Source organism: Saimiri boliviensis, chromosome 17 (assembly GCF_048565385.1).
Source record: "Saimiri boliviensis isolate mSaiBol1 chromosome 17, mSaiBol1.pri, whole genome shotgun sequence".
In the NCBI taxonomy this organism is placed as follows: domain Eukaryota; kingdom Metazoa; phylum Chordata; class Mammalia; order Primates; family Cebidae; genus Saimiri; species Saimiri boliviensis.
Genome location: NC_133465.1, coordinates 23,689,208 through 23,713,866, shown reverse-complemented (window position 1 = coordinate 23,713,866; position 24,659 = coordinate 23,689,208). Strand labels below are relative to the sequence as shown.

The 24,659-nt window shown below is 44.8% G+C and overlaps 1 protein-coding gene across 1 annotated transcript in view; it reads left to right on the top strand.

Annotated features, from left to right (window-relative positions):
- Positions 1 to 24,659, top strand: part of NCBP3 (nuclear cap binding subunit 3) — a 40,094-nt gene extending 15,435 nt beyond the window's left edge. Inside the window, exons 4-14 of the mRNA XM_010343650.3 lie at positions 1,489 to 1,614; positions 4,438 to 4,566; positions 4,819 to 4,895; positions 5,621 to 5,729; positions 8,098 to 8,197; positions 8,815 to 8,918; positions 11,221 to 11,524; positions 13,187 to 13,341; positions 14,948 to 15,109; positions 16,528 to 16,690; positions 17,149 to 24,659. Coding sequence (XP_010341952.1) covers positions 1,489 to 1,614; positions 4,438 to 4,566; positions 4,819 to 4,895; positions 5,621 to 5,729; positions 8,098 to 8,197; positions 8,815 to 8,918; positions 11,221 to 11,524; positions 13,187 to 13,341; positions 14,948 to 15,109; positions 16,528 to 16,690; positions 17,149 to 17,257 — 1,538 coding nt within the window. The 3' untranslated portion in view covers positions 17,258 to 24,659. The remainder of the gene's footprint in view (positions 1 to 1,488; positions 1,615 to 4,437; positions 4,567 to 4,818; positions 4,896 to 5,620; positions 5,730 to 8,097; positions 8,198 to 8,814; positions 8,919 to 11,220; positions 11,525 to 13,186; positions 13,342 to 14,947; positions 15,110 to 16,527; positions 16,691 to 17,148) is intronic.

Sequence of the window (24,659 nt, the reverse complement as noted above, 5' to 3'; positions counted from 1 at the left end):
ACCCATCTCTGCACGTGTGTATTGGCCTTTTGTATTTCCTTGTATGTAAATTGCAGACTGCTGTCCTTTGCCCATTTTTATTTTGGATTGTCTTTTTTTTTTTTTTTTTTTTTTTTTTTTGAGACGGAGTTTTGCTCTTGTTACCCAGGCTGGAGTGCAATGGCACGATCTCGGCTCACCGCAACCTCTGCCTCCTGGGTTCAGGCAATTCTCCTGCCTCAGCCTCCTGAGTAGCTGGGATTACAGGCACGCGCCACCATGCCCAGCTAATTTTTTGTATTTTTAGTAGAGACGGGGTTTCACCATGTTGACCAGGATGGTCTCGATCTCTCGACCTTGTGATCCACCCGCCTCAGCCTCCCAAAGTGCTGGGATTACAGGCTTGAGCCACCGCGCCCGGCCTTTTTTAATTTTTTTTTTTTTTTTTTTTTTGAGACAGAGTTTCGCTCTTGTTACCCAGGCTGGAGTGCAATGGCGCGATCTCGGCTCACTGCAACCTCTGCCTCCTGGGCTCAGGCAATTCTCCTGTCTCAGCCTCCTAAGTAGCGGGAATTACAGGCATGCGCCACCACGCCCAGCTAGTTTTTTGTATTTTTAGTAGAGATGGGGTTTCACCATGTTGACCAGGATGGTCTTGATCTCTCGACCTCGTGATCCACCCGCCTCGGCCTCCCAAAGTGCTGGGATTACAGGCTTGAGCCACCGTGCCCGGCCCTTTTTTTTTTTTTTTTTTTGGAGACGGAGTTTCGCTCTTGTTACCCAGGCTGGAGTGCAATGGCGCGGCTCACCGCAACCTCCGCCTCCTGGGTTCAAGCAATTCTCCTGCCTCAGCCTCCTGAGTATCTGGGATTACAGGCACACACCACCATGCCCAGCTAATTTTTTGTATTTTTAGTAGGACGGGGTTTCACCTTGTTGACCAGGATGGTCTTGATCTCTTGACCTCGTGATCCACCCGCCTCGGCCTCCCAAAGTGCTGGGATTACAGGCTTGAGCCACCGCGCCCGGCCCTTTTTTTAACTGACTTGTAGGATTTCTTTACTCTAGTTCCGTGCTTTGACGTCTCCACGAGTAGCATCTTTTCTCTTTCAGAATTGTCTCCAGTAATGCATGTTTCTCTTTAACGTGTATTTAAGAATTTTAGAATTAGTTAGTTAACTTCAACAGATACTCCCGTGGAGCTTGATATTGCTCTGATTGCTACAGATTAATGTGAGGAGAGGTATCATGTATTTATCAACACCTTTGTTTAATCTTTCTGAGCCTGATACGCCTGTTGTGAATTATATTAATGCTCTTGTTCAGGGATAAAAATTAAGGTAGTTTACCTTACTGTTATGTCTCATGCTCTTTTGAAATAATTGTAGTATCTCTCAGCATATTTCTTCCTAAACTCATGTTATCTGAACTCTTAGACAGGAGAACTGATGGGATGTACAGTTGTGAGTAGGAAAATTCTGTCATCTTTTCTGTGTCTTGTCTTTCCAGCAATCCCCAAAGTGAGACTGGAGACAATCTATATTTGCGGAGTAGATGAGATGAGCACCCAAGATGTCTTTTCCTATTTTAAAGAATATCCTCCGGCTCACATCGAATGGTTGGACGATACCTCCTGTAAGTACTCCCGAGCTTTCTGTGAATATGCTTTTATTGATGATTTTGCAATCGTTCTTGCCATCAGAGATGGTGACTAGTTATGGCCCATACCACTCATTCATGTACAGCTTCTGCTCTTAGTCTAGCAGAGAAAACATTGTCCAGCGACGAAACCTGGCATGCCCTAACCAGTCTGCCAGCTCACGCCCTGTCAGTATTCCAAGTCAGCCTAGGTGGTGACCAGGACTCAGATACTGGCATCTGAATCTGGCGTACTTGATTGAGGCCTCTTTAACACTCACTTTTCCCAATAAAGGAGAGGATCCAACTGCAGAGACTTGGGGCTGCATTTTCAGGGCCTTGGACTTTGTCATTGCTACCTTCTGTACAGTTCTTCAGAGGGCTGACTCTGCCTGGGTCTCTGACCTAGAGCTAGACCAGAATGCTCTTGACACTGTACCAGGCCTCTCATTTCTGCTTGCCTTGAACTGCAGGTTCTAGAATGTCACCTGCTTGCCCTAACCTACAAGCTTTCCAACTTGCGGGCTAACTGTCATTGTTAACTCGCCTCCTTGCTGGCAGTCTGGCCTGACTCCTGCTCACTGCTTTGCTGGCTTCTTGTCTTGACTCACTTCTTGTCCGGCGTTACTTGCTGCCAGCTGGCTGACCTACTAGGTGGCACCCTAGATAGCAGCGTGCTTTTCTTAGCTGCCCTGTTAGGAAGACGTTGATAGATTGTGTTCATTGAAAGAAGAAACATGACTGAGTGAAACATTTTTCTCCTTTTTTCTTTTCTGTTTAACTTACACTATCCAAATCAGGAATTGACATACCTTTTTCTATAAAGGGCTGGAATGCAGTCATTTTAGGCTTTGTAGGCTTCGTGGTCTCTGTCACATCTACTCAGCTCTGCTGTGGTAGCATGAAAGTAACTTTAAATCATACATCAACTATGAGCCTGGCTGTTTTCCGGTAGATTTTTATTTACAAAAACAGGTGGTAGGCCAGGCACGGTGGCTCATGCCTGTAATCCCAGCACTTTGGGAGGCCAAGGTGGGTGGAACACCTGAGGTCAAGAGTTTCAAGACCAGCCTGGCCAACATGGTGAAACCCTGTCTTTACTAAAAATATAAAAATTAGCTGGGTGTGGTGGTGCACACCTGTAATCCCAACTACTTGGGAGGCTGAGGCAGGAGGATCACTTGAACCCGGGAGGCGGAGGCAGCAGTGAGCTGAGAAGGCACCACTGAACTCCAGCCTGGGCAACAAAGTGAGACTCTGTCTCAAACAAAAAGAAACAAAAAAAAACAGGTGGTAGATGTGTGTAGTTTATTGTGCATTAATTATTCCTAAATAAAGCTGGTGCAAATATAAACAAACATCAGGTGGTGGGCTAGATTTTGCCTGAGGATTCTAGTTTACTAACCCTGATTGAAGTTTTAAAACTGTAGCTAAGGGATGGTAGAATTGTTGGGACCCTCAGAATTACATGATTCACCTACCTTGTGTATCAGAACCTGAGAAAGAGAGGAAGGAAAAGACTTGCCTAAGGCCACATGGCATGTTAGTAACAGAAGCGAGGGCCTTCAGACCTTCATTTCCCAAACTCAGATACGGGGGACACACAATTCTGAGAAATGCTGTTTTAAACAGGGTTAAAGTGGTTTATTTTCTGTCAGACTTCTCAAAGCCCTTATTCTTGCTCAATTGTCTTCCTTAAAGCGGCACATTAACTTAGTTGCTACAAAGCCAACTGGCTGTTATGCCTCCATTGTACTTATCCCGTGGATACCTTCATCACCCACGATTTACAATGGGAGTGATGAAGGGGGACATCATTTAGCATGTCCTGACAGCAAGGAACGACAAAGGGCTTCCCTGTAGGGGGCAGTGGTATAAATGGTAACCCAAACTTACCTGACAGCTGTGATCATCAATCAAGAACTGCTAATACATATTAAGTATTTAACTACCTGTGTTCTATTCCAGTAGTGTTAATATACACAACCCGTTTTCATGGAATACTTAAGTTACTTTGTAGAACCCAGTTTGGAAACGCAGCTGTAGGCTAATTTCGTCAGAGCCTTTACTACCATGTCGGCCCTTTCTTCCTTCCCCTTCCCCTTCCCCTTCTCCTTCCCCTTCCCCTTCCCCTTCCCCTTCCCCTTCCCCTTCCCCTTCTCCTTCCCCTCCCCTCCCCTTCCCCTTCCCCTTCCCCTTCCCCTTCTCCTTCCCCTCCCCTCCCCTTCCCCTCCCCTCCCCTTCCCTTCCCCTTTCCCTCTTTTTCTTTCCTTTCCGTCTTTCTTTCCTTCCTTCTTTTTCTCTTCTTTCTTTCTCTTTCTTTTTCTTTCTCTCTCTCTCTTTCTTTCTTTCTTTCTTTCTTCTGTCTTTTTTATTTTTAGCTTTTCATTTCTTTTGAGATGAAGGCTCACTCTGTTCCCCAGGCTGGAGTGCAGTGGTATGACCTTGGCCTCAATATCCTGTAGAATTGAGTGGTAGCCTCAATATCCTGGGCTCAATCCATCATCCCATCTCAGCCTCCCAAGTAGCTGGGACAACAGGGTCATGCCACCATGCCCAGCTAATTTTTATATTTTTGGTAGAGACAGGGTCTCACTGTGTTGCCCAGGATGATCTCACTCCAAGTGAGTCTCCTGCCATGGGTTACAGGCGTGAGTCACTGTCCCTGGCCTATATTTTTCTTCATTAGTTGGTTTGTATATTTACTGATGATAATCTATTGCTAGATGAGGCCATAGTGATGAATGCAGTGCAGAATCTGCTCTCAGGAAACTTAGTATTTGTGTGCCATGTAGCATCTTGTTTTATATTTTATTTCAGGTAATGTAGTTTGGCTGGATGAAATGACAGCTACACGAGCCCTTATCAATATGAGCTCTCTGCCTGCACAGGATAAGATAAGAAGCAGGGATGCCAGTGAGGACAAGTCATCTGAGAAGAGTAAAAAAGGTAAGTGAACAAAGCGGGGAACTTGGGTCTGAAAGTCGTCTTCTTCGCGCGGTCCCGTTGTGCGCGCTGCGTGTCTCAGCAGAGTGCTGTCGCCTCTCCTCGCCAGGTGGTTCTGAAATCATCTGTGATGCTTTAGATTGTCAGCGAAGGGGAAAATACTGGACTTTAAAATTCTATGAACTAGTTCATCCTGTATCTCATTATATGAAATCTTTGACCTTGCTTCATCTTGTCCTTCACATTCCATGTTAGACAAGCAGGAAGACAGTTCAGATGACGATGAAGCTGAAGAAGGAGAGGTTGAAGACGAGAACGCAAGTGATGTAGAGGTTAGTAATAGGACAAAGGTAGACGGCAGCCTCTGTTGAAAAAATGCCGACTGTCTTTTTCATTTAAGTCTTAAAGACTTCGTTGTGCTTTTCCTCTAGCTTTCACTGTGAGACCTTCTGAGGGTGTACAAGGCTCTTGTCCTTTAAGGTCATGTGGATGTAACAGTTCACTTTGAAACCCCAGAATAGTGCTCATCCTTCTACAAAAAAGAAAATCGTTTTACTGAGAAATACTTTGAAGTGTTATCTAATTGGTAAAATTAAGAAACAGCAAGTAATGGCATATTTCCTAATGGATCATGTACTACTGTCAGAAATATTAGCATGTATTCATTTAAAAAATATACTGAGTACCTACTATATGCCATATTCTAAGTGCCAGGGATATAGCTTCACGCAAAACGAAGTCCTGGCCCTCTTGGAGCCTACATTCTAGTGGGGAATACAGATGATACACTGATGCACAGATCCTAATACTGTGTCAGGTGGTGACAGGTGCTATGAAAACAGGAAAATGTAGGGAATAGAGAATGGTGGAGACTGTTCCTTTAGATAAGGTGGGCGGGAAACCTCTGAGTTAGAAATTCTACAGAGGAACTGGTGCTATCACGCTTGTACATATTAAAGGCAGAATGCTTTTCTTAATGGTAACTTATCTACTGAAGAAATATGAAAAGGACTTTACTTTTTAAATTTTTATATTAAAAATACTCTTCTTTCTTAAGTTGGACACGTTGTCTCAGGTAGAAGAGGAGTCTTTGTTAAGAAACGATCTTCGTCCAGCTAACAAACTTGCTAAAGGAAATAGGTTATTCATGAGATTTGCCACAAAAGGTAAATTTTTTATTTGGTATTATTTTGTATTTTCAATCAAAATGATTTATTGTGGAGTGACATCCCTTTTTTTTTAGTATAAGTTAGATCAAGTAATCTCAAAGTTCCCTTCAAACTGTAATATTCTTGCTTATGAAATAAGTGCTTGCTGCCTGAGCTGGAATTTCTGATTTTTAAAGTGAATATATTTGTATACTTCTGTGACTTCTAGCTAAAGTAAGTGATTTTCTGTTAAAACTGGCTTGCCCCATGTGTTTTCAGCCAGTTACATCTGAATTATGAAAACTTGAAAATGAAACTTTTGAATCTTATTGCACCAGGATCCTCCTGGACATTGCCAATATACCATTAAGCTCTAATTCCCGTCTCATAAGACTTTTTGCACACAGTGACTTTGGGCGGGCATTTAAAAATGTGTGTGTGTATGTGTACATGTACAAATACTGTTTTTTTGAGAGTTAGTTGAAGATAAAAACCCGTCACCCCTAAATACTTGAATACGTATTCCAGAGAACAAGAACATTGTCTTACACGTAGCACACTCATCAAAATCAGTGAATCTGACATTAATAGAGTACTGTTACCTCATCCGTAGTCCATATTCAAGTGTTGTCAGCTGTTCCAATAATGTCGCTTCTGTATTCCCCACCCAGCCCCCAGGTCTAGGATCCGGTCCAGGACTGAGTGTCTTTAAGGATGTCACGTTTCCTTAGCCTCTCTTAATCTGGAGCTACTCCTGTCCTCCCGTATTTTCCAAGAGTGTAGGCTTACTGTTTTATAGGATGTCCCCGGTTTGGGTGTGTCTGATGGTTCCTCCTGGTTGAATTAGGGTTGCACATTTGAGGCAGGTATGCCACGGAAGCGATGACATGTCATTTCCAGTGCATCGTATCAGGAGGCCTGGGACACTTGCTCGTCCCCTTCCTAGGGACGTTCACTTTATTCACTTGGTGAAGGCAATAATCACTAGATTTTTCCGCTGTAAAGTTACTGTTTTTCCATTTGTGTTCTAAAAATTGATGGGCTGGTGGTTGCAGTGGCTCATGCCCGTAATCGCAACACTTTGGGAAGCTAAAGCAGGGGGATCACTTGAGTCCAGAGGTTCAAGACCAGCCTAGGCAACATAGCAAGACCTCATCCCATTTTTAAAAATTAAAAAAATGAATAAAATAAAAACTTCGTGGGCATACCCTTTGAGCTCATATAAATAGCCTGTTGCTCTCAGCATTTCCTGCTTTTAATACATGTTGATGTCTTTCTGACTATATCATTTCTTACTAGTAGAAAGGTGCTGTAAGGAGCAGCTTTCTGTTTTTACCTGTTTGTTCATTTACATCAATTTAGAATCATGGATTCTTTATTCAGTGGGTTATCATCCATTCATATGAGTATTTTAATTTGCAAATTGTCTTGGATTTGGCCAGTAGAGCCCCTTCAAGCTGTTTTGATGTACTCCATGATTCTTTAAGCACTTCCTTACTTTATGGCACAACAAAGCGTCTTGCTTTTCCAGACTCATCTTGGATCTTACCTGTTCCGCATCTGGAATCAGCCATTTCTCCAAGGAGCTGGTGGGCATGGTTTGAGGGGTTCAGGGTTGGGGGCTGTGCATACCAGTTTGTGTTGTCACGTTTACCTGCAGCACTGGGTATATTTACAGTGGTGTTTGTTATTTACTCTCAGAGTGTCCAAGAACCGTGGAAGGCCTGTGTATTACTGCTGTGGACAAAAATTTATCATCACTGACCACCTTTCTTTCCTGTTAACTGACGTTTTAACTTGACAAATATACCACATTTACTCATTTGAGTGGTCGTTTGAGTAGATTCTAGATGCATAGTACTATACTGTTTTCTTTAAGCCATTTTGAGAGACACAGTAAGCTGGAAAAAATGATTGACCAAATACATGGAATGATATACACTCTGTTTCCTTCATCCTGATTCTGTGTTGTTGGCGTATTATTATTCAGAAGTGAATGTCATCTTTCCTGGGGTAGCAAAAGTGCCATTTTGAGAAAGCCTTTTTGATTCCTGAGTACCGGCAGTGACCTAAAGCTCTTTATGCCTCTTGGAACCTTGTGTCTTGTATTGTTTATTTTTACTTCCCCGTTAAGTCATTTGGCTCCAAAGCAGCAGTTGTAACCTTGTTCTTCTCTGTATTTGGCTTTATCCCCACTACACTCACTGTTGTAACGGGCACTCAGAGTGTGAATTTGGTAGTGGATTTTTCCCGTTTGTTTGCATATTGCGCTGATCTGATTCCCGCTATGGAAATCATTAAGAAAAAAAAAAGAAAACCAGAAAACATTCAACATTGCCTTCACACTCTCAGGAAATCCTAGGTAACTATTATAATTAATTTTTAGATGACAAAAAGGAACTTGGAGCAGCCAGAAGAAGTCAGTATTACATGAAATACGGGAATCCAAATTACGGAGGCATGAAAGGAATTCTTAGCAATTCATGGTGAGCCCAAAACCTTAAAATGCAAAAGTATAAGTTTTTCTTAACCCGTCAGTTGGTATTCTGTGGTGAAATGTCTAAACCCCATGTAGACTGGAAGGAAGATGAGGGAAGAATTCAAGATTCTTAAATGTGGTAAATGATAGGGAATGCTGAGTTTTAGTTACATTGAAAATACCTGTTTTAGTACCTAACATTGTGTCAGTGTGCAGTTGAAGTGAGTTAGTGAGGCCAGACGCAGTGTCTCACGCCTGTAATCCCAGCACTTTGGGAGGCCGAGGCGAATGGATCACTTGAGGTCAGGAGTTCTAGACCAGCCTGGCCAACATGGTGAAACCCTGTCTCTACTCAAAATACAAAATGGGCCAGGCGTGATGATGCACACCTGTAGTCCCACCTACTCAGGAGGCTGAGGCAGAAGAATTGCTTCAAATCGGGAGGCGGAGGTTGCAGCGAGCTGAGATAGCCACTGCACTTCAGCCCGGGAGACGGTGAGAGACTCCATCCCCAAAGAAAGAAAGAAAGAAAGAAAGAAAGAAAGAAAGAAAGAAATGGGCTAGTGGATTTCAGGGTCCTTCCTATTAGTTTTTGATTGTGTGCTTATTTTGGCATTCTTGCAGGAAGCGAAGATATCATTCCCGTCGTATTCAGCGGGACGTGATCAAGAAGAGAGCCCTGATTGGGGATGACGTTGGCTTGACGTCGTATAAGCATCGGCATTCTGGTAGTTGCCTGCTCAGCTCTTGGGTAGACACATGTTTGGCTCCTGAAATCATATTTTTATTCTTAATACAATCTTTTAAGGTTCCAAACTTTATCATCCTCTCTTCCTTGCCCTCACCCTCTGCCAACATATAGGAAAGTAAGTCAAGTCACAGTTAATTTTAAGTTGCCCAAAGAGATCAAATGATTTTATAAAAGCTGTTCTATCAAAAAGGCCAAATGTGACACAGGGAAAATGAAAACAAACCTTTTTTTAGGATCCTAATTTTTCAACTGTTAATATCAACAGCTGCATGAAAACAAGTTTATTTTATTTTTAGACGGAGTCTCGCTCTGTCGCCCAGGCTGGACTGCAGTGGCATGATCTTGGCTCACTGCAACCTCTGCCTCTTGGGTTCAAGTGATTCTCCTGCCTCCAGCCTCCTGAGTAGCTGGGACTGCAGGCGTGCACCACCACGCCCAGCTAATTTTTGTATTTTTAGTAGAAATGGGGTTTCACCATGTTGGCCAGGCCGGTCTCGATCTGCCCTCTTTGGCCTTGTGATCTGCCCTCCTTGGCCTCTGAAAGTGCTGGGATTACAGGCCTGAGTCAACACGCCTGGCTGGAAACAATTTTTAAAATTATTTTGTCATATAAACTGATGGTATTGTTCTTTTTCTGTAATAAAAATAGGCTGCTGTGTTGAGTGCTTTGTGCTTGTCGGTTTGTGCATGTGAATACCTCAGAAAAGGGAAATATCAGAAAAGTTTCTTTCTCCTTTTTTGGTGCTTATTTGTAAAAGAACCATTTTAATTATGTTTTATAATGAATTGTTCTTATTTTGAGCCTAACCTGTGGAATCTTCTACATGCATAATAGAGCTTGTCAAGTCAGCATACAGAATCACATACACACACATTGATTGTAATGGGGACAGAAAGGGATGAGGTCTAGACATTGTATTTAGTGTGTATATACAAAATTGTATATTTGAGATCTACGTATTAATAATACATACAGGCTGGGAACAGTGGCTCACACCTATAATCCCAGCACTTTGGGAGGCCAAGGCAGGAGGATCACTTGAAACCAGGAGTTTGAGACGAGCCTGGGCAACATAGTGAGACCTTGTCTTTACAAAAAATAAAACATTAGCCAGACCAGGCATGGTCTACTTGGGAGGCTGAGATTGCCTGAGCCTGGGAGGGCAAGGCTGCAGTGAGACAAGATGGTGTTACTGTATTCCAACCTGGGCGACAGAGCAAGACCTTGTCTCAAAATAACAACAGCAGCAATAATCATAATACACATACTTTTCTGTCACATTGTTACGCTTTTCCAGTTTTACTGACTATAAATATTTTCATCATATAGTTTTTATATACATGTTAAGGAAATTGAAAAGCAAATTGCCCCATTTCTAGTACCCTGTATGAAGACTGATTTCATCTTACGTTTTTCCCATTTGTCTATTTTCATAATAAATAGTCTAACTCTTGTGAATGTATACTTTCTATTCTGCTGCTTTTGTTTATTGTATTTTCCCATAGATTTTCATTATTCATGGGGCTTATGCTCTATAAAGTCACTGTGAATACTGAATTAGCAAATACTGAATCATGCATAGCCTCTGGTCACATCATTTTCGTCAGTGGATCAGTATGGTACCTTGTTATCTGTGTTTCTGTTTCAAGACACCTTATTTAACATTGAATTCACGGCCAGTAGCCCTAAAACTCACGCTGAACACCGCCCATCACAGCCTGGTTGCATCTAGGAACCCCAGGCAGCACTTGAGCAGGACACTGGGGGCAGTTTTAAGCAGTGAAATCACTAGCAGCAAGTGCAGAAGTGAGAAAAATGTGGCTAGCGGCAGACTGAAACAGACACTGGTTTACAGCGTGAGAGCAGGCAAGAAGGCAGAGCGTTGCTCTGTTTGGCCTCAGCTGGGGGTGTGTGTGTCTGGTGACGCAGAGTTTTTTGCCATTCTGTGTGTGCCAGCAAACGACCATTGAAGCATTGCGAGTATTGATTTTGGAGTTACAAATAAATTTGGCAAATTTGCAAATACAAAAACTGTGAATAATGGATCAGTGTATTTTAAGTGACTTTATATTTGATTAGGTTGCTACATCATACTTTACCTAGCCATGCTCTTGTTACAGTATCAGAGTAATGTCCGTTCAGCACTATTAAAGATTGTGCTCTTATAAAATGTCAGGGATGGGAGCCCCGTCTTTAAAAAGGTCACCGATGTAGAGTAGAAAATCATACTTGTTAATTTTAGTGCTTTTCCTAATGTTTTCTGATTAAATTTCTTCAGGACTAGTGAACGTGCCTGAGGAACCCATTGAAGAGGAGGAGGAGGAGGAAGAGGAGGAGGAGGAGGAAGAAGACCAGGACATGGATGCAGATGACAGAGTGGTGGTAGAGTACCACGAGGAGCTGCCGGCTCTCAAGCAGTCCCGAGAGCGGAGCGCGTCCAGACGGTCCAGTGCTAGCAGCTCAGACTCAGACGAAATGGACTATGATCTGGAACTGAAAATGATTTCCACTCCTTCCCCAAAAAAGAGCATGAAAATGACTATGTATGCTGATGAAGTGGAATCTCAGTTGAAAAACATTAGGTAAAACTTTGTTTTATCAGTGCCAGCTTTTCATTTGATTTTAAATACTAGTATGACTTCTTAATTCCTCCTAATTTTATAATATCTTTCATCTATTCTGATTTCAGTCCCGTGTAGGAGTTTAATAAACACATCCAGTGTTTCCTCTATACAAGCAGCGATTCTTGTTATAAAAGCTATAGACAATATAGAAAGTGAAAATCATCTGTATTCCCATTCTTTCCTGACAGTAACACTGTTCGCAATTGGGTGAATAACCTTTCAGCTCTGTGTATGTGTGTATGGCACATGGAAAAACTATAGATATATTTGTATAAAAGTATATATATATATATTTTTTGAGACGGAGTTTTGCTCTTGTTACCCAGGCTGGAGTGCAATGGTGCGATCTCGGCTCACCGCAACCTCTGCCTCCTGGGTTCAGGCAGTTCTCCTGCCTCAGCCTCCTGAGTAGCTGGGATTACAGGCACGCGCCACCATGCTCAGCTGATTTTTTGTATTTTTAGTAGAGACGGGGTTTCACCATGTTGACCAGGATGGTCTCGATCTCTTGACCTCGTGATCCACCCGCCTCGGCCTCCCAAAGTGCTGGGATTACAGGCGTGAGCCACTGCGCCCAGCCCATAAAAGTATATTTCTTATAAAAATGAGGTTATGCTATTTATAGTTTTGCATTGTGCATTTTCACTTAATATATTATAGACATTGTTATTTTTTCAACCGTATGTAGTCCACTGTTTGAAAGTATCATGTTTTATTTAACTAATTCCTTTTTGATGGACTTTAGGTTTCTATTTTCTTACTATTGCACTAACTAGATAAATTCTTCAAAGTCCAGTTACTATATAAAACAATATACGTGTTTAAAAAGGTGGTATTGCTAAATTGTTTTCCAGAAGGATTTTAATCACACACATTGCCAGTATTACCTCCATGCTCACTAGCCTTAGCTATTACCATTCTTTCTAATGTTAGCTAGTTTCATGAACAAAAAAGAATTAGTTATTTCAATGTGCATGTCTTTGATGACTACTAGGGGTGAGCAGATTCTGTGCAGGCAGAATCCATAATTCAAGGGTTAAAGTCTAGGGATGCTTTATCTCACATGCTCTCGGTATGTTTGTGGGGAGGAGAAAAGACCATTCAAGCTGATTGGTTTGTATGGCCTTGTTCACACTCTTATTTTTAGTTTTCAGAGAACTTTCTGGTAGAGAATGCCACCGGAACCGTGCTGTTACCTAGCATGTTAGCATATCTCTTTGAAAGAGAAGTCTGCCCTTTAAAGAGAGAGACTGTAGACTACACTGTGTGTTGACTACAGCCAAATCACAGCATGGGTGAGCGGAAGCCCCGGTCTCTTTGTAGGCCTCTACTTAGCATGTGTCCCAGGAGAGGGGGACTGGTAGTCTCGTACTCTGTGATAGCACATACACGTGTGGAAACCACATTCGAAAACCTGCTCACCCAGACCAGGCTCTTTATAGCTGGTAGCTCATGGTTTCCGTAAGCAAATAATTGTAAGTTTATGGATTTGTAAGTGCATGTTGGCCATGTTAGATTGGATTTCTGAAATTGTTTCCTCCAAAGTATGAGATTGTTGTTTGAGCCTTGTCTCAGAGCTGAAGTTGGTTAACTGTGCCCTGCCCTACCCACTTTTTCAAGGAACTCCATGAGGGCAGATAGCGTATCTTCAAGCAATATCAAAAACCGAATTGGTAACAAACCGCCACCTGAGAAATTTGCAGATGTCCGACATCTATTGGATGAAAAACGCCAGCACGCGCGTCCACGGCCACCAGTCAGCAACACTAAATCAGGTACTGTTCTTCCGCTGTGTTTCTGAGCTGTGTTCTGAGCTCCAGAAAGCAGACTGGGGCGGAATTGAGTTCTTGGGTAAAATACGCCAGTTGTGAACTGATTTCACTGTCCTGGCTCATCATGTCTAGATTTTGGGCTAGGTGTTGGAATTTCAGGAAATGAAAAGTCGTCAAACTTTTGCAAAACTAGTTTTAAATACTTTTATTCCAAATAATTACAGTCGTTCCTTGGTATTTCTAGGGGTTTGTTTCTGGGACTCCCTGCACCCCTACAGATACCAAATCTGCAGATATCAAAATCTATTGATGCTTAAGTCCCTTAAAGTGACATATTATCTGCGTGTAACCTACACACATCCTCTCATATACTTTAAGTAATCTCTAGATTATTTATAATACCTAATACAGTAGAAATTCTTATCCTGTATTTTTTTTTTTTGCTGGACTGTTAAATGTCTTATTTTTTTTTCCCCCAAATATATTCAACCTGCAGTTGGTTGAATCTGTAGATGTGGAGCTCATGGATGAGGCGCACCAGCCATATTTTACTCTGTATGATGTTGGCATACTTTATATATAAGAATAATGGAAATTAAGTTGGGTGGTTGTCTGAATGGTTAAGAGTTTACACTAGATCATTTGTACGTGCAAACACTCATTCAGCAGGTGCTTAGCCAAACCTGCTGTGTGTCAGAGCCAGGGCTGGGTGCTTAGGAGCGTGAGAAGTCTTTGGAGGAGACACACAGCCATTGCTGATCTACTAAGGAGATTGTGAAAGGCTCCTAGAGAAAGTAGCTTTAGAGTGCGGCCTCAGAAGGGCAGCATCTTTGTTGGCAAACCTGATTTTTGTAGTTATGAAGTAACCTGGTCTTAGATCTATGTTAGAAAGATAACTGGAGGGTGGAGTGAGGAGGGGTGGAGAGTTAAATCAGTACCAGGAGCCTGAGCTAGGTCAGTGGAGACAGAATGGATAAAGAACAGGAAGTCCTGTGAAGGAAGACTCAGGCCTAGGAAGTGCTGGAGGAAGGGACTCGGGCCTGAGCAAGCAGAGACCGGGGTGCTGCTCTCTGAGAGAAGTTAGAGATGAGACCTCAGCGCAAGGTCTCAGCTTTTGCTGTTGTCGTTGGGGGAACACATGGGGACAGGCAGATTTCTGGGGGGATGGAGGGAAAAACAAACTTTTATCCTCTGCTTTTGCTGGTTGCCAGTCTCTTTATTGGGAACTACTTATATGTTCAAAGATTGTGCCTTCTGCTCTCAGGGAGCTCACAGGATTCTTTTGTTAGCTGAAACTTTTGTAAATTATTTAGTCTGCTTGAATCTGCTAAAAAAAAAAAAAAAAAGAGAGAGAGAGAGAGAGATTGTTTCTTCAAAAATTTAGTTCTGGAGCAATCAATTAAAGATTTTCTCCCTGACAGCACCTATGTCCGAATTTTCCTAGGAAATCCAGACTGATGACAGAGGAAAGATTGATAGCAGCCTGCTTGTCAGACCCTGTGTCCTCACTTAGGGAGAGCTACTGCCACATCCTTTAGAGGCCTCAGGCAGATGGTGCCAAGAGTAAAGCACATACACTGTGACTGTTGTACTTTCTCTCTGTTTTCAGATATACGCCAGCGGTTAGGAAAAAGGCCATATTCTCCAGAAAAGGCTTTTAGTAGTAACCCAGTGGTTCGGAGAGAGCCCTCTTCTGATGTTCATAGTAGGCTAGGTGTTCCCAGGCAAGATATTAAAGGCCTCTACGCCGATACTCGGGAGAAGAAATCAGGTTGGTAACACTTAACATTGATGGGATGGGGAGTTTGGTGAGAGCAGAGGACAGTGGTGTATTGTAGAAATACCTTCTTATCAGAAGGCAAGAAATGGCACATGCCAAACATAAGTGATGATTCCTTTTCCTTTAAGGTCATCATCAGCATCATCAGCATCAGCACCCCAACAGTAAGGAACGCTTAGAAAATGGAAAAAAAAAATAGCATGTTCTTGGTTCCTTCTGTGTGGCACAGATCCTTTTTAGTTTCATGGGAGCTATTCCGATCTTTGTCCATATACAAATCCTACTTTTTTCATACAGCATTTTATCGGAGTTGTTTGCCACATTTTATCATCTTATAAATAAAACTTGTAGGCCAGGCACAGCACCTCACGTCCGTAATCCCAGCACTTTGGGAGGCCGAGGCGGGTGGATCACTTGAGGTCAGGAGTTTGAGACCAGCTTGACCAGTGTGGTGAAACCCCGTCTCTACTAAAAATACAAAAGTCAGCCAGCTGTGGTGGTGGGTGCCTGCACCACTGCACTTCAGCCTGGGCAAAAGAGCAAGACCCTGTCTCAAAAAAACAAAAACAAACCACTTTTTTTTTTTTTTTTTTTTTTGAGATGGAGTTTCGCTCTTGTTACCCAGGCTGGAGTGCAATGGCGCGATCTCGGCTCACCGCAACCTCCACCTCCTGGGTTCAGGCAATTCTCCTGCCTCAGCCTCCTGAGTAGCTGGGATTACAGGCACACGCCACCATGCCCAGCTAATTTTTTGTATTTTTAGTAGAGATGGGGTTTCACCATGTTGACCAGGATGGTCTCGATCTCTCGACCTCGTGATCCACCCACCTCGGCCTCCCAAAGTGCTGGGATTACAGGCTTGAGCCACCGCGCCCGGCTAACAAACCACTTTTAATTGCCTTATAATGTAGCTGTCCACAAAACCTAAACACGTATTTCTCTTGTGAAATTTTCATAAAATGCATTTCAAAAATGAATGGATAGTGGGCAGAATTTCTGAAATGTTGCAGTGCAGTAGGCCCATTGATTTGTAGAATGTTGGAGCTGGAAGGATCTGGGAATGGCCTACTCCCGGCAGAAAGGATTGGCACACTGGGGCGTGTCTCAGCAGGGAAGGGCAGGAGCAGGAGGAAACAGCCTCTCAGGTGATCCCGTGTGTCTGGTGATGGGGAGGTGCATGACCAGCGCCGCACAGTGAGAATCGCCTGTGGGGTCCAGACCCCTCTGTTTGCAGTCAGGGGCTGCTCCCGGGAAATGAGATGACCTTCCCAAGGCTGCACCGTGCTGGCGGGCGCCACAGACTGTTGGCGTTTCCTGCACATCAGGGGTTGACAGTGCCACTGCCCCCTCAGTACTACCCTGGTTCTTAGCGCTGACTGCGAAACTGAAATGTCATGTCATCCAAACAGGTAATTTATGGACTCGCTTAGGATCTGCACCCAAGACCAAAGAAAAGAGTACGAAGAAAGGGGATCACAGGGCACCTGGCGCTGAGGAAGACGACTCCGAGCTGCAAAGGGCGTGGGGGGCTCTGATTAAGGAGAAAGAGCAGTCTCGCCAAAAGAAGAGCCGGTTAGATAACTTACCATCTCTCCAGATTGAAGTTAGTCGGGAAAGCAGCTCTGGTTCAGAGGCAGAGTCCTGATGCCCCCGGGGCCTGTGGCAGCTGCCCTAAAGCCTGACATTCGGGCACGGGGTGGGGCGCAGTAGCAACCTCCCCCGCAGGAGCTGGCGCCCTCTCGCTCCTGCTCACACAGTCACCCTCAGCTCTTGCTACTTCGGCAAGGCATCTTAAGAATGTGACAAGTTTTCAAGGGCATCTCTATCTCGCTGCAGAGTTGTAGTTCTGGGCCCTCGATTCTTTTCCCACCACCCCACAGGCTTTACCCTTTGAGAAAAAGGCAGCCCTCCAGATTTTGTAGACATTTTTCTTAATATTTTTAACATTGTATCTTTTAAAAGAAATGTTTTACACAGTTCATCCAAAGAGCAGAGAACTGAACTTCTCACTATTGCCTTGGCCCTGACAGCTGTTACCAGCACCCTTTCCCCAAGAAAAGTCAATTCCCAGGTGCTTATTGGACATCCTTCGAGGGGGAAGATGAGGGAAGTGGCCAGCTCACCCTTCCGGGGCCCTAGTGTGGGGGCGAATCTCATGGACCTGACCTCAGAGGTGCACCAGTGGCGCCAGGTAGATAAGAGACGCAGCATTGATTGTGCTTCCGGTCCGCGCGCGGGACTGCTCATGTCACAGGCCTCGCGCTCGCTGTCAGCCTGACGTGAAGGTCAAGTTCAATGCTGTGGGATTTGTAGGAACAAAAACCTGTGACTTCTGGACTTGGGGTTGATTTTTGTGCTAGGGGTGGGATTGTGGGTTAATGTTGAACAATTTCTAAGTCTGTATTACGTTTAAAACACGAATGATTTAAAAGTTTAAATTTTTAATTTTTATATGTGGAAATTCTTCCTGTTGGCTAAAGGGGAAGCTCGAGTGGTGTCTTCTTTTGTGCTGTTAAATATATATTCTATTCTTTGGAAGAAGGCAGAGAGGAGTCTTATTATTTTTAAATGCTCCTAATTGTATAGTCTGTCTGTTGTACATAGAGTTCAGCTTGCTTTTTGGCTACAGCAGGGAAAAAAATCCATCCATTCGAGACGGGGTCCTGTTGTTTATCATCACTCTGGAAGTTATACGTTGGTATTTATTCTTTCTGTCCCCAATTGTGGCACCCGAAGACTTCTTCAAAATTGGCAGATGATAGTTATACAAATTTTAGTTCATGTATTTCTAAACTCCTTTCAGATTATTTTTCCTTGAGGAGGAGGTAGATTATTTCGTCTTCCTGTCTGCTTTCTGTTTGGTAGTATTTAATTTCGGATTCCTCTGCAGTTTTAGGAAACGGTGTTTGACCTCGGAGAGCTGGACCATGGGAGGTAGAGACGGTGATAAGCCCCAGTCGTGTTTGCGACGTCTCAGCTCTTCAGCTGGCTGCGCTGTTCTGCGCGCGGTGCAGCCTGGATCCTGTCAGCCCTTGCTTGGCTGAGCTCATGGTCACACTGATAGTCGATGACTGTGGCGCGAATGAATGCAGAGCACTGTTGTTCATAAAGGAAGTAAAGGGCTGTGAGATTTGAGAGCTGCAGCTAAAACCCGATCGCCCCACGTTTTGTTGGTTAACCTGCTTTCCCCCTTCCTTTAGAGAGATGACAGCATACAGCCGTGATCAGTTTCAGTTTCTTTTCTAGGAAAGAGATGATTCTGGTTCCTTTGCCAGTTGAGACTTAGGCATCTGAGATTCCTCACCTTTTCTTTCCCTGTGAAGCACACGCCTGAGAGCCAAGTTCTTAGGAAAGGTCAGGGTTTGAGGAGTTGGTAGAGTGAGAAGCGCAGAGCCCCGGATGCCCACCCCGGCTCTGCTTCGTTGGCGGGTCTCACGGGTGTTTTCCTCTTCCCTAGCTGTGGCGGCAGTGGCTGGCCGGCATTAATTTCTATTGAAGGTGGAGGAAGCATCAAGGAGGTGTCGGAGGGCATGCGTGAGGTGTGGCCAGGCGCTTATTCCCATCCCAGTCCAGTCCCTGCTGCTTCTAATGGGGCAAAGATGTCTTGTGGGCACAGTCCTAGCTGCCAATCTCTGCAGGGTTTGGAATCTGCTCCTTCGCAGACTTGCCTTTTAGTTTTCCACCAGCAGGCCAGGTCCATTTGTGCCATGGCCTTTCCGCACTCATTAGTCTCCTCCTGGAGATGAGCGAAGACATTCTGGAAGGAGCTGGTGTGCGGTCAGAACTGGGTCTTTGCTCTAACGAAGAAAAATGCACACTCCAGCAGCCTTACAGTTTTCACAGATACGCAGAGAACCCAGAAAGGCAGCTTTAAAGATTTGACTTCTGGGAGTGATTGGCCTTCTTAGCCTCTTAACTCTCCAGCCCACACTCAGTCACGCAGATCTTGCAACATCTTGAGTGTGCCCTGAGTGATGAGGCCTTTCCTTTGGCGTTTAGGAGGGAGAATGGACGGTCAGCACAGTCCCCTGGCAGGCAGCTTGGCGTGCTTTTATCCTGGACACGCCTCACACACGTGGGCGACACACTTTTTGTGCTCCTCTTAGTCTTCCATGTAGGAGATTCTAAGTACATTTTTGCTGCTTGATGATCATTGCAGTACCTCATTTGTTCCCACTCTCCTCTTTGGAGAGTTGCCAGGTGCCCAGGAGAACTTGTGGCACCCACAACAGGATGCAGTCTTCTCCTCTGGCCCCTCGGAATCTGGTCCTGTGACTCCCTCCCACAGTTCAGCCACTGTCCTTTCCAGCTCCATTTGTGTAGCAGCCCGACACTGCTCTCTGCCCTGCCTCCGTTCTGCCTCCATTCTGCGTGCTGCAGCCAGGGCAAACCCTTGTTGTTACCAGCTGAATTTAGAGGTAATTTGCATACAGTTCAGTCACTTGCAGTGTACACTTCAGGGACACTTTGAGTATATTTACAGACTTGTGGCCCAGCACTGTAATCAACTTGAAAACATTGTTCTCACCCAAAGGAACCCTGAGCGCATTAGCAGCCCTCCCCATCCCTCCCGGTTAGCCTCTGGCCGCCGCTGCTCTCTCTGTCTGTGGATCTGCTGTTCCGGACAGTTCATATCAACGGAATCCACCATGTGTCTATTTGTGACTGGCTTCTCAACATATTTTTGAGGTTCACCCATGTCATAGCATATATCATTATTTCATTTTTTTAAATTGCCGAATAAGAGTTCATTTTATGAGCATACCACATTTGTTTTTATTCATTCATTGGTTAATGGGCATTTGAGTTGTTTCTACTTTTGGGCTATAGATATGTATGTATGATTTTGTTTTTGTTTTTGTTTTTTTTTTTGAGACGGAGTTTCATTCTTGTTGCCCAGGCTAGAGTGCAATGGCGTGATCTCGGCTCACTGCAACCTCTGCCTCCTGGGATCAAGCAATTCTTCCGCCTCAGCCTCCAGAGTAGCTGGGATTACAGGCATGTGTTACCACGCCAGCTAATTGTTTGTATATTTAGTAGAGACAGGGTTTCACCATGTTGATCAGGCTGGTCTCGAACTCCTGATCTCAGGTGATCCACCCGCCTCAGCCTCCCAAAGTGCTGGGATGACAGGCATGAGCCACCATACCTGGCCCTACTTTTTGGCTACTATGAATAATGTTGCTATGAACATTCCCATACAAATTTTTGCATCAAAGAGTGTTTTCACTGCTATTGGGTGTATACCTAGGAGTGGAATTGCTGGGATATACAGCAACTATCTTTAACCTTTTGAGGAACCACCAGGCAGTTTTCAACAGCTGTATCACTTTCCATTCCCACTAGCAATGTAAGAGGGTTCTAGTTTCTCCACATCTTCACTAACACTCATTATTTTCTGATGTGAGGTGGTATCTCATTGTAGTTTTTTTCTTTTTTCTTTTTAAAATATGTTTTGTACAGATGAGGCCTCGTTATGTTGACCAGGCTGGTCTCGCACTCCTGGCTTCAAGTGATCCTCCTGCCTCAACCTTCCAAAGCGCTGGGATTACGGGCATGAGCTGCCACGCCTGGCCTCTTTGTGGTTTTGATTTGGATTTCCCTAGTGGCTAATGGTGTTGGGCATCTTTTCACATACTTCAGGATGAACTTGCTTAAATATAAATCTGATTCTGTTATTCCTCTACTTGAAACCTTTTCAAAGCTTCACCATTACCCTGAGAATAAATTCCAAACTCCTGATCGTAGGAGCCCAGGAATTCGAGGCTGCAGTGATCAAGCTACTGTACTCTAGCCTGGGCAACAGAGCGAGACCCTGTCTCAAAGATACATACATAAGTAAATTCCACTCTTTTGAAATAGCTCTTCATACGGCCTGTCCAGGCCTGTCCTCTGGCAGTGTTTCTGGCCTGTTCCCCTCCCCTGCCCTCTGCTCGCTGGTTCCCTGCCTGCATCTTGACCTCACTAGCCCCACAGACTCTGCACAGTGTTGTTTCTACCTCCAGCCACATAACTCCCCCAGGCCTCTCCCCTCCCACCTCAGTCTTGCCCTTCCCCTCACCCTCAAGATCTTGGGGGCCCTTCGAGGAGGCAATCCCCAACTTCCAGAGCCAGGGTGTAGGCTACTCTGTGTGTCCCATGGTATTGCCACAAAGAGCCTTGGCTCTCTCTGGGATTCAGTTACAAGGTCAATACCTAAGATAAAAATGGAGTGTAATTAAAATTCCTCTTAGAAATTGATGGAGGATGCCATGTTGAAGACCAGCATCTTAAGGTCCCATATAGTCATTTCTTGCCCATATGGGAACAGATCACTGTTTCTATGGTTGAGTACCAGGTGAAGTGATTGCCCTGTAGTTAGGGCCGTGTTTTGCAAAAGTCACTTGTTTTTGGTGTTAGAAGCACATTTAGGCAAGAAGGTCACTTTTGGGGAGCATGGGAACTGGGGCAGACCACAGGAGGAGCAGAGGCATGAGCTTGCCTGGGCCCCATTCCTGTTGGTGCTCATGGAGGGAAAGAGGGGCCAGCGGAATGGCCCAAACAACTTATTTTTCTTTTTTTAAAACTTTTTCAGACAAATACCATTGTGTTTAAGTGAAATGTGTGTATAATGCCAACTCACTGTACCCCACAACCCAGCACATCTCTACAGTGGACTGTAATTTTTGTTTTGCTAGACTGTAAGCTCCGTGAGGGCAGGGACCATGTTTGCTTGTTCACTGGGGTTTCCCCACTGCCTACCACTACACCTGGCATCCAGCAGGTCTTCTGTAAAGATGGAATGAATTTGTAAACCCTCCAGCCTCAGGAACAGCTCCATCCTCTGAGGCTCTGGGGCCCTCAGACAGGCTAGTTATTTTTCTGTCGTGTACGTACAGTGCTTTATCCTCGTGCTTTATGTTCCTTTCTAGCCTGTAAGCAGGCTCCTAATGAGCAGGTTTATTTATGGTGTTGTCTCTGTATCCTTGCATCGGGCCAGCCCAGAGGAAGTAGTGCTTCAGACCTCTTTGGTAAATGAATGAATTTTGGTAACCCAGCCCAGCTCTGGCATCATTGTCTGCAGGCTAGTCTAAATCTAGATGAAATCCCCAGATTCGAAAAAGGGAAGATTGTTCAGAGGAACATATGCTTGCATGAGAAAAAAAAAAATTCATTCAATAGACCTGAGTAAACTTCAGATTTTGATGGTCCGGCCATGTCGGAGCTGAAGCTTACTCAGCTTCAGTGTTGACCAGGGAATCATGCAGGTAGGCCAGAATACCTTTTAGAAAAGCATTCCTCTGTCCCACGATAGAAGCAGAGGAAGCTGGCAGGTGGGCGATCGGCCCTGAAGAAGGACTGTGGAGCCGGGTCTTAGCCCGTGGTCCTCTTGCTGAGGAGCTTGACAGCAGTCCGGCACAGGTGAAGAAAGCAGAACTCACCCTCGCAGTGGCTCTTTGGCCGAAAGCAGCATCCCTCAAACTTCTCACTTGAAGCATTAAGTTACAGTGAGATGCTAACACGCACTTTAGATTCAAGTCCAAACTTGATGTGAAGCCTACAGCAAATCGTGGCTTCCCAGGTCAATTAGTTGCTACACAAGTAAGTGTGATCGGTAAGTACAGTAATTGCTTTTAAACCTTATAATAACAGGAAGTAAATTAGAAGTTCAACCAATTTTTTCTTTTATGAACTAAGAGAATGCTTTGGATACTGAGAATTGCACACTTGCAATAAGACAGATTGTCACTGCATAACCAGGCCCACGGTAAATATCTAGAACTTTTCTTAAATGTTTATAAAATAAATCTTAGACGAAAAAAATATTGTAGCTTTTTTTTTTCGATGAAACGCTGAACATTTCACAGAACTCTGTTCCTGGGAGTGGCTAGGGAAACGCTGCCTCAAAAAGCCTGTTTTGAGTAGTTATGAGGCATCGAAGTGGAATTTTGCTGTGCTATAAATAAAACTCTAGCAAAGAGGTGGTGTTTCACCTACCACAGTTAGTACCTGCCTCAGAATTCTTATCTGTTCATTTGAGCAATTCCAGGAGCCCTCTCTGAATGACCAGATCCTTAAATAGTTGAGACTTTGTATTATCTTAAATTGTCACCCTCACCTCAGGGCCAGCGTAGGTTAGTGAGGTCGAGAGGCCTACACCATTGGCAGAAGAGAATTCTTGGGCCGAGCGCAGTGACTCATGCCTGTCACCCCAGCACTTTGGGAGGCCGAGGCGGGCAGATCACCTGAGGTCAGGAGTTCCAAACCAGCCTGGCCAACATGGTGAAACCCTGTCTCTACGAAAAAAAATTAGCTGGGCATGGTGGCTCATGCCTGTAGTCCCAGCTACTCAGGAGGCTGAGACAGGAGAATTACTTGAACCCTGGAGGCGGGGGTTGCAGTGAGCCGAGATTTTGCCATTGCACTCCAGCCTGGGCGACAGAGTGAGATTCTATCTCAAAAAAATAAATAAATAAAATAAAGATTTCTAGCCTTCCTGTCCCTCCCTAGGGTTTTTGTGCTGGTGTTTAATCCTGTGATGTGGCCATCTTCTCCCCAGAGGGCCTGTGAGAGGCAGGCAGCAGCTTTAGCTCAGGTAGAACTCCTGTTGGGGAAGATCACATAGGATGGCGGTGGGGGCTGGGGCCCTGGGGACTCCTGCGCCATGTACTCAGTTGGAAGGACTGAGCAAATCCCCTCACCTCTCTGGGTCTCAGCGTCCCTGTGTGTGAAATGAAGGGCTCAGCTGGGATGAGCCCCAGTTTCCTTCTAGTGCCAGTGTGTGTTCAGGGCCTGCGCTCTCCTCCAGGGAGCATCAGGAGTGTTGGCTAGACAGTAGGAAAGAAGTGGGGGCTTGTCAGCAAGACAGCCAAGCCTCGAAGGAGCCTTGGTCCCTGCACCCAGTGCAGGCCTCCCCTCGCAGCCCCTCCGTTACGAAGGACAAGAGAGCCCACTCCTTGCTCTCTCCCTGACCCATCACCCCTCAGCCCCCCACAGATCTGAGGTCCAGAAGCCAACAATCGGGATGATAGCATGGTGGGCACCCTCGTGCCCGTCTTGCTCAATTAGGCTTTCCTTGGTGTGTGCACATGGCCCTTGTCAGGCCCCCAGTCTTCCTGGATTATGATCTCACTCAACCTAATGACTTCCTTTTTTTTTTAAAGACAGGGTTTCACCGTGTTGGTCAGGCTGGTTTTGAACTCCCGACCCCTCAGGTGAGGCCTCCAAAGTGTTTGGATTACAGGCGTGAGCCACGACGCCTGGCCCCTAATGACTTCCTAAAAGCCGTATCTCCAAGAACAGCCACACTGGGGGTTAGGACTTCAACAAATGAATTTGGAGGGCGTTTACGGTTCAGTCCACAGCACCTAATGATGTGGGGCTCCCAGCCTGTATTTGTGGAATGAAGTCTCTGCTTTTTTAAAGTTTATACACCACCTGGTCAGGTGCGGTGGCTCACGCCTGTAATCCCAGCACTTCGGGAGGCCGAGACGGGCGGATCACCTGAGGTCAGGAGTTCAAGACCAGCCTGGCCAACGTGGTGAAACCCCAACTCTACTAA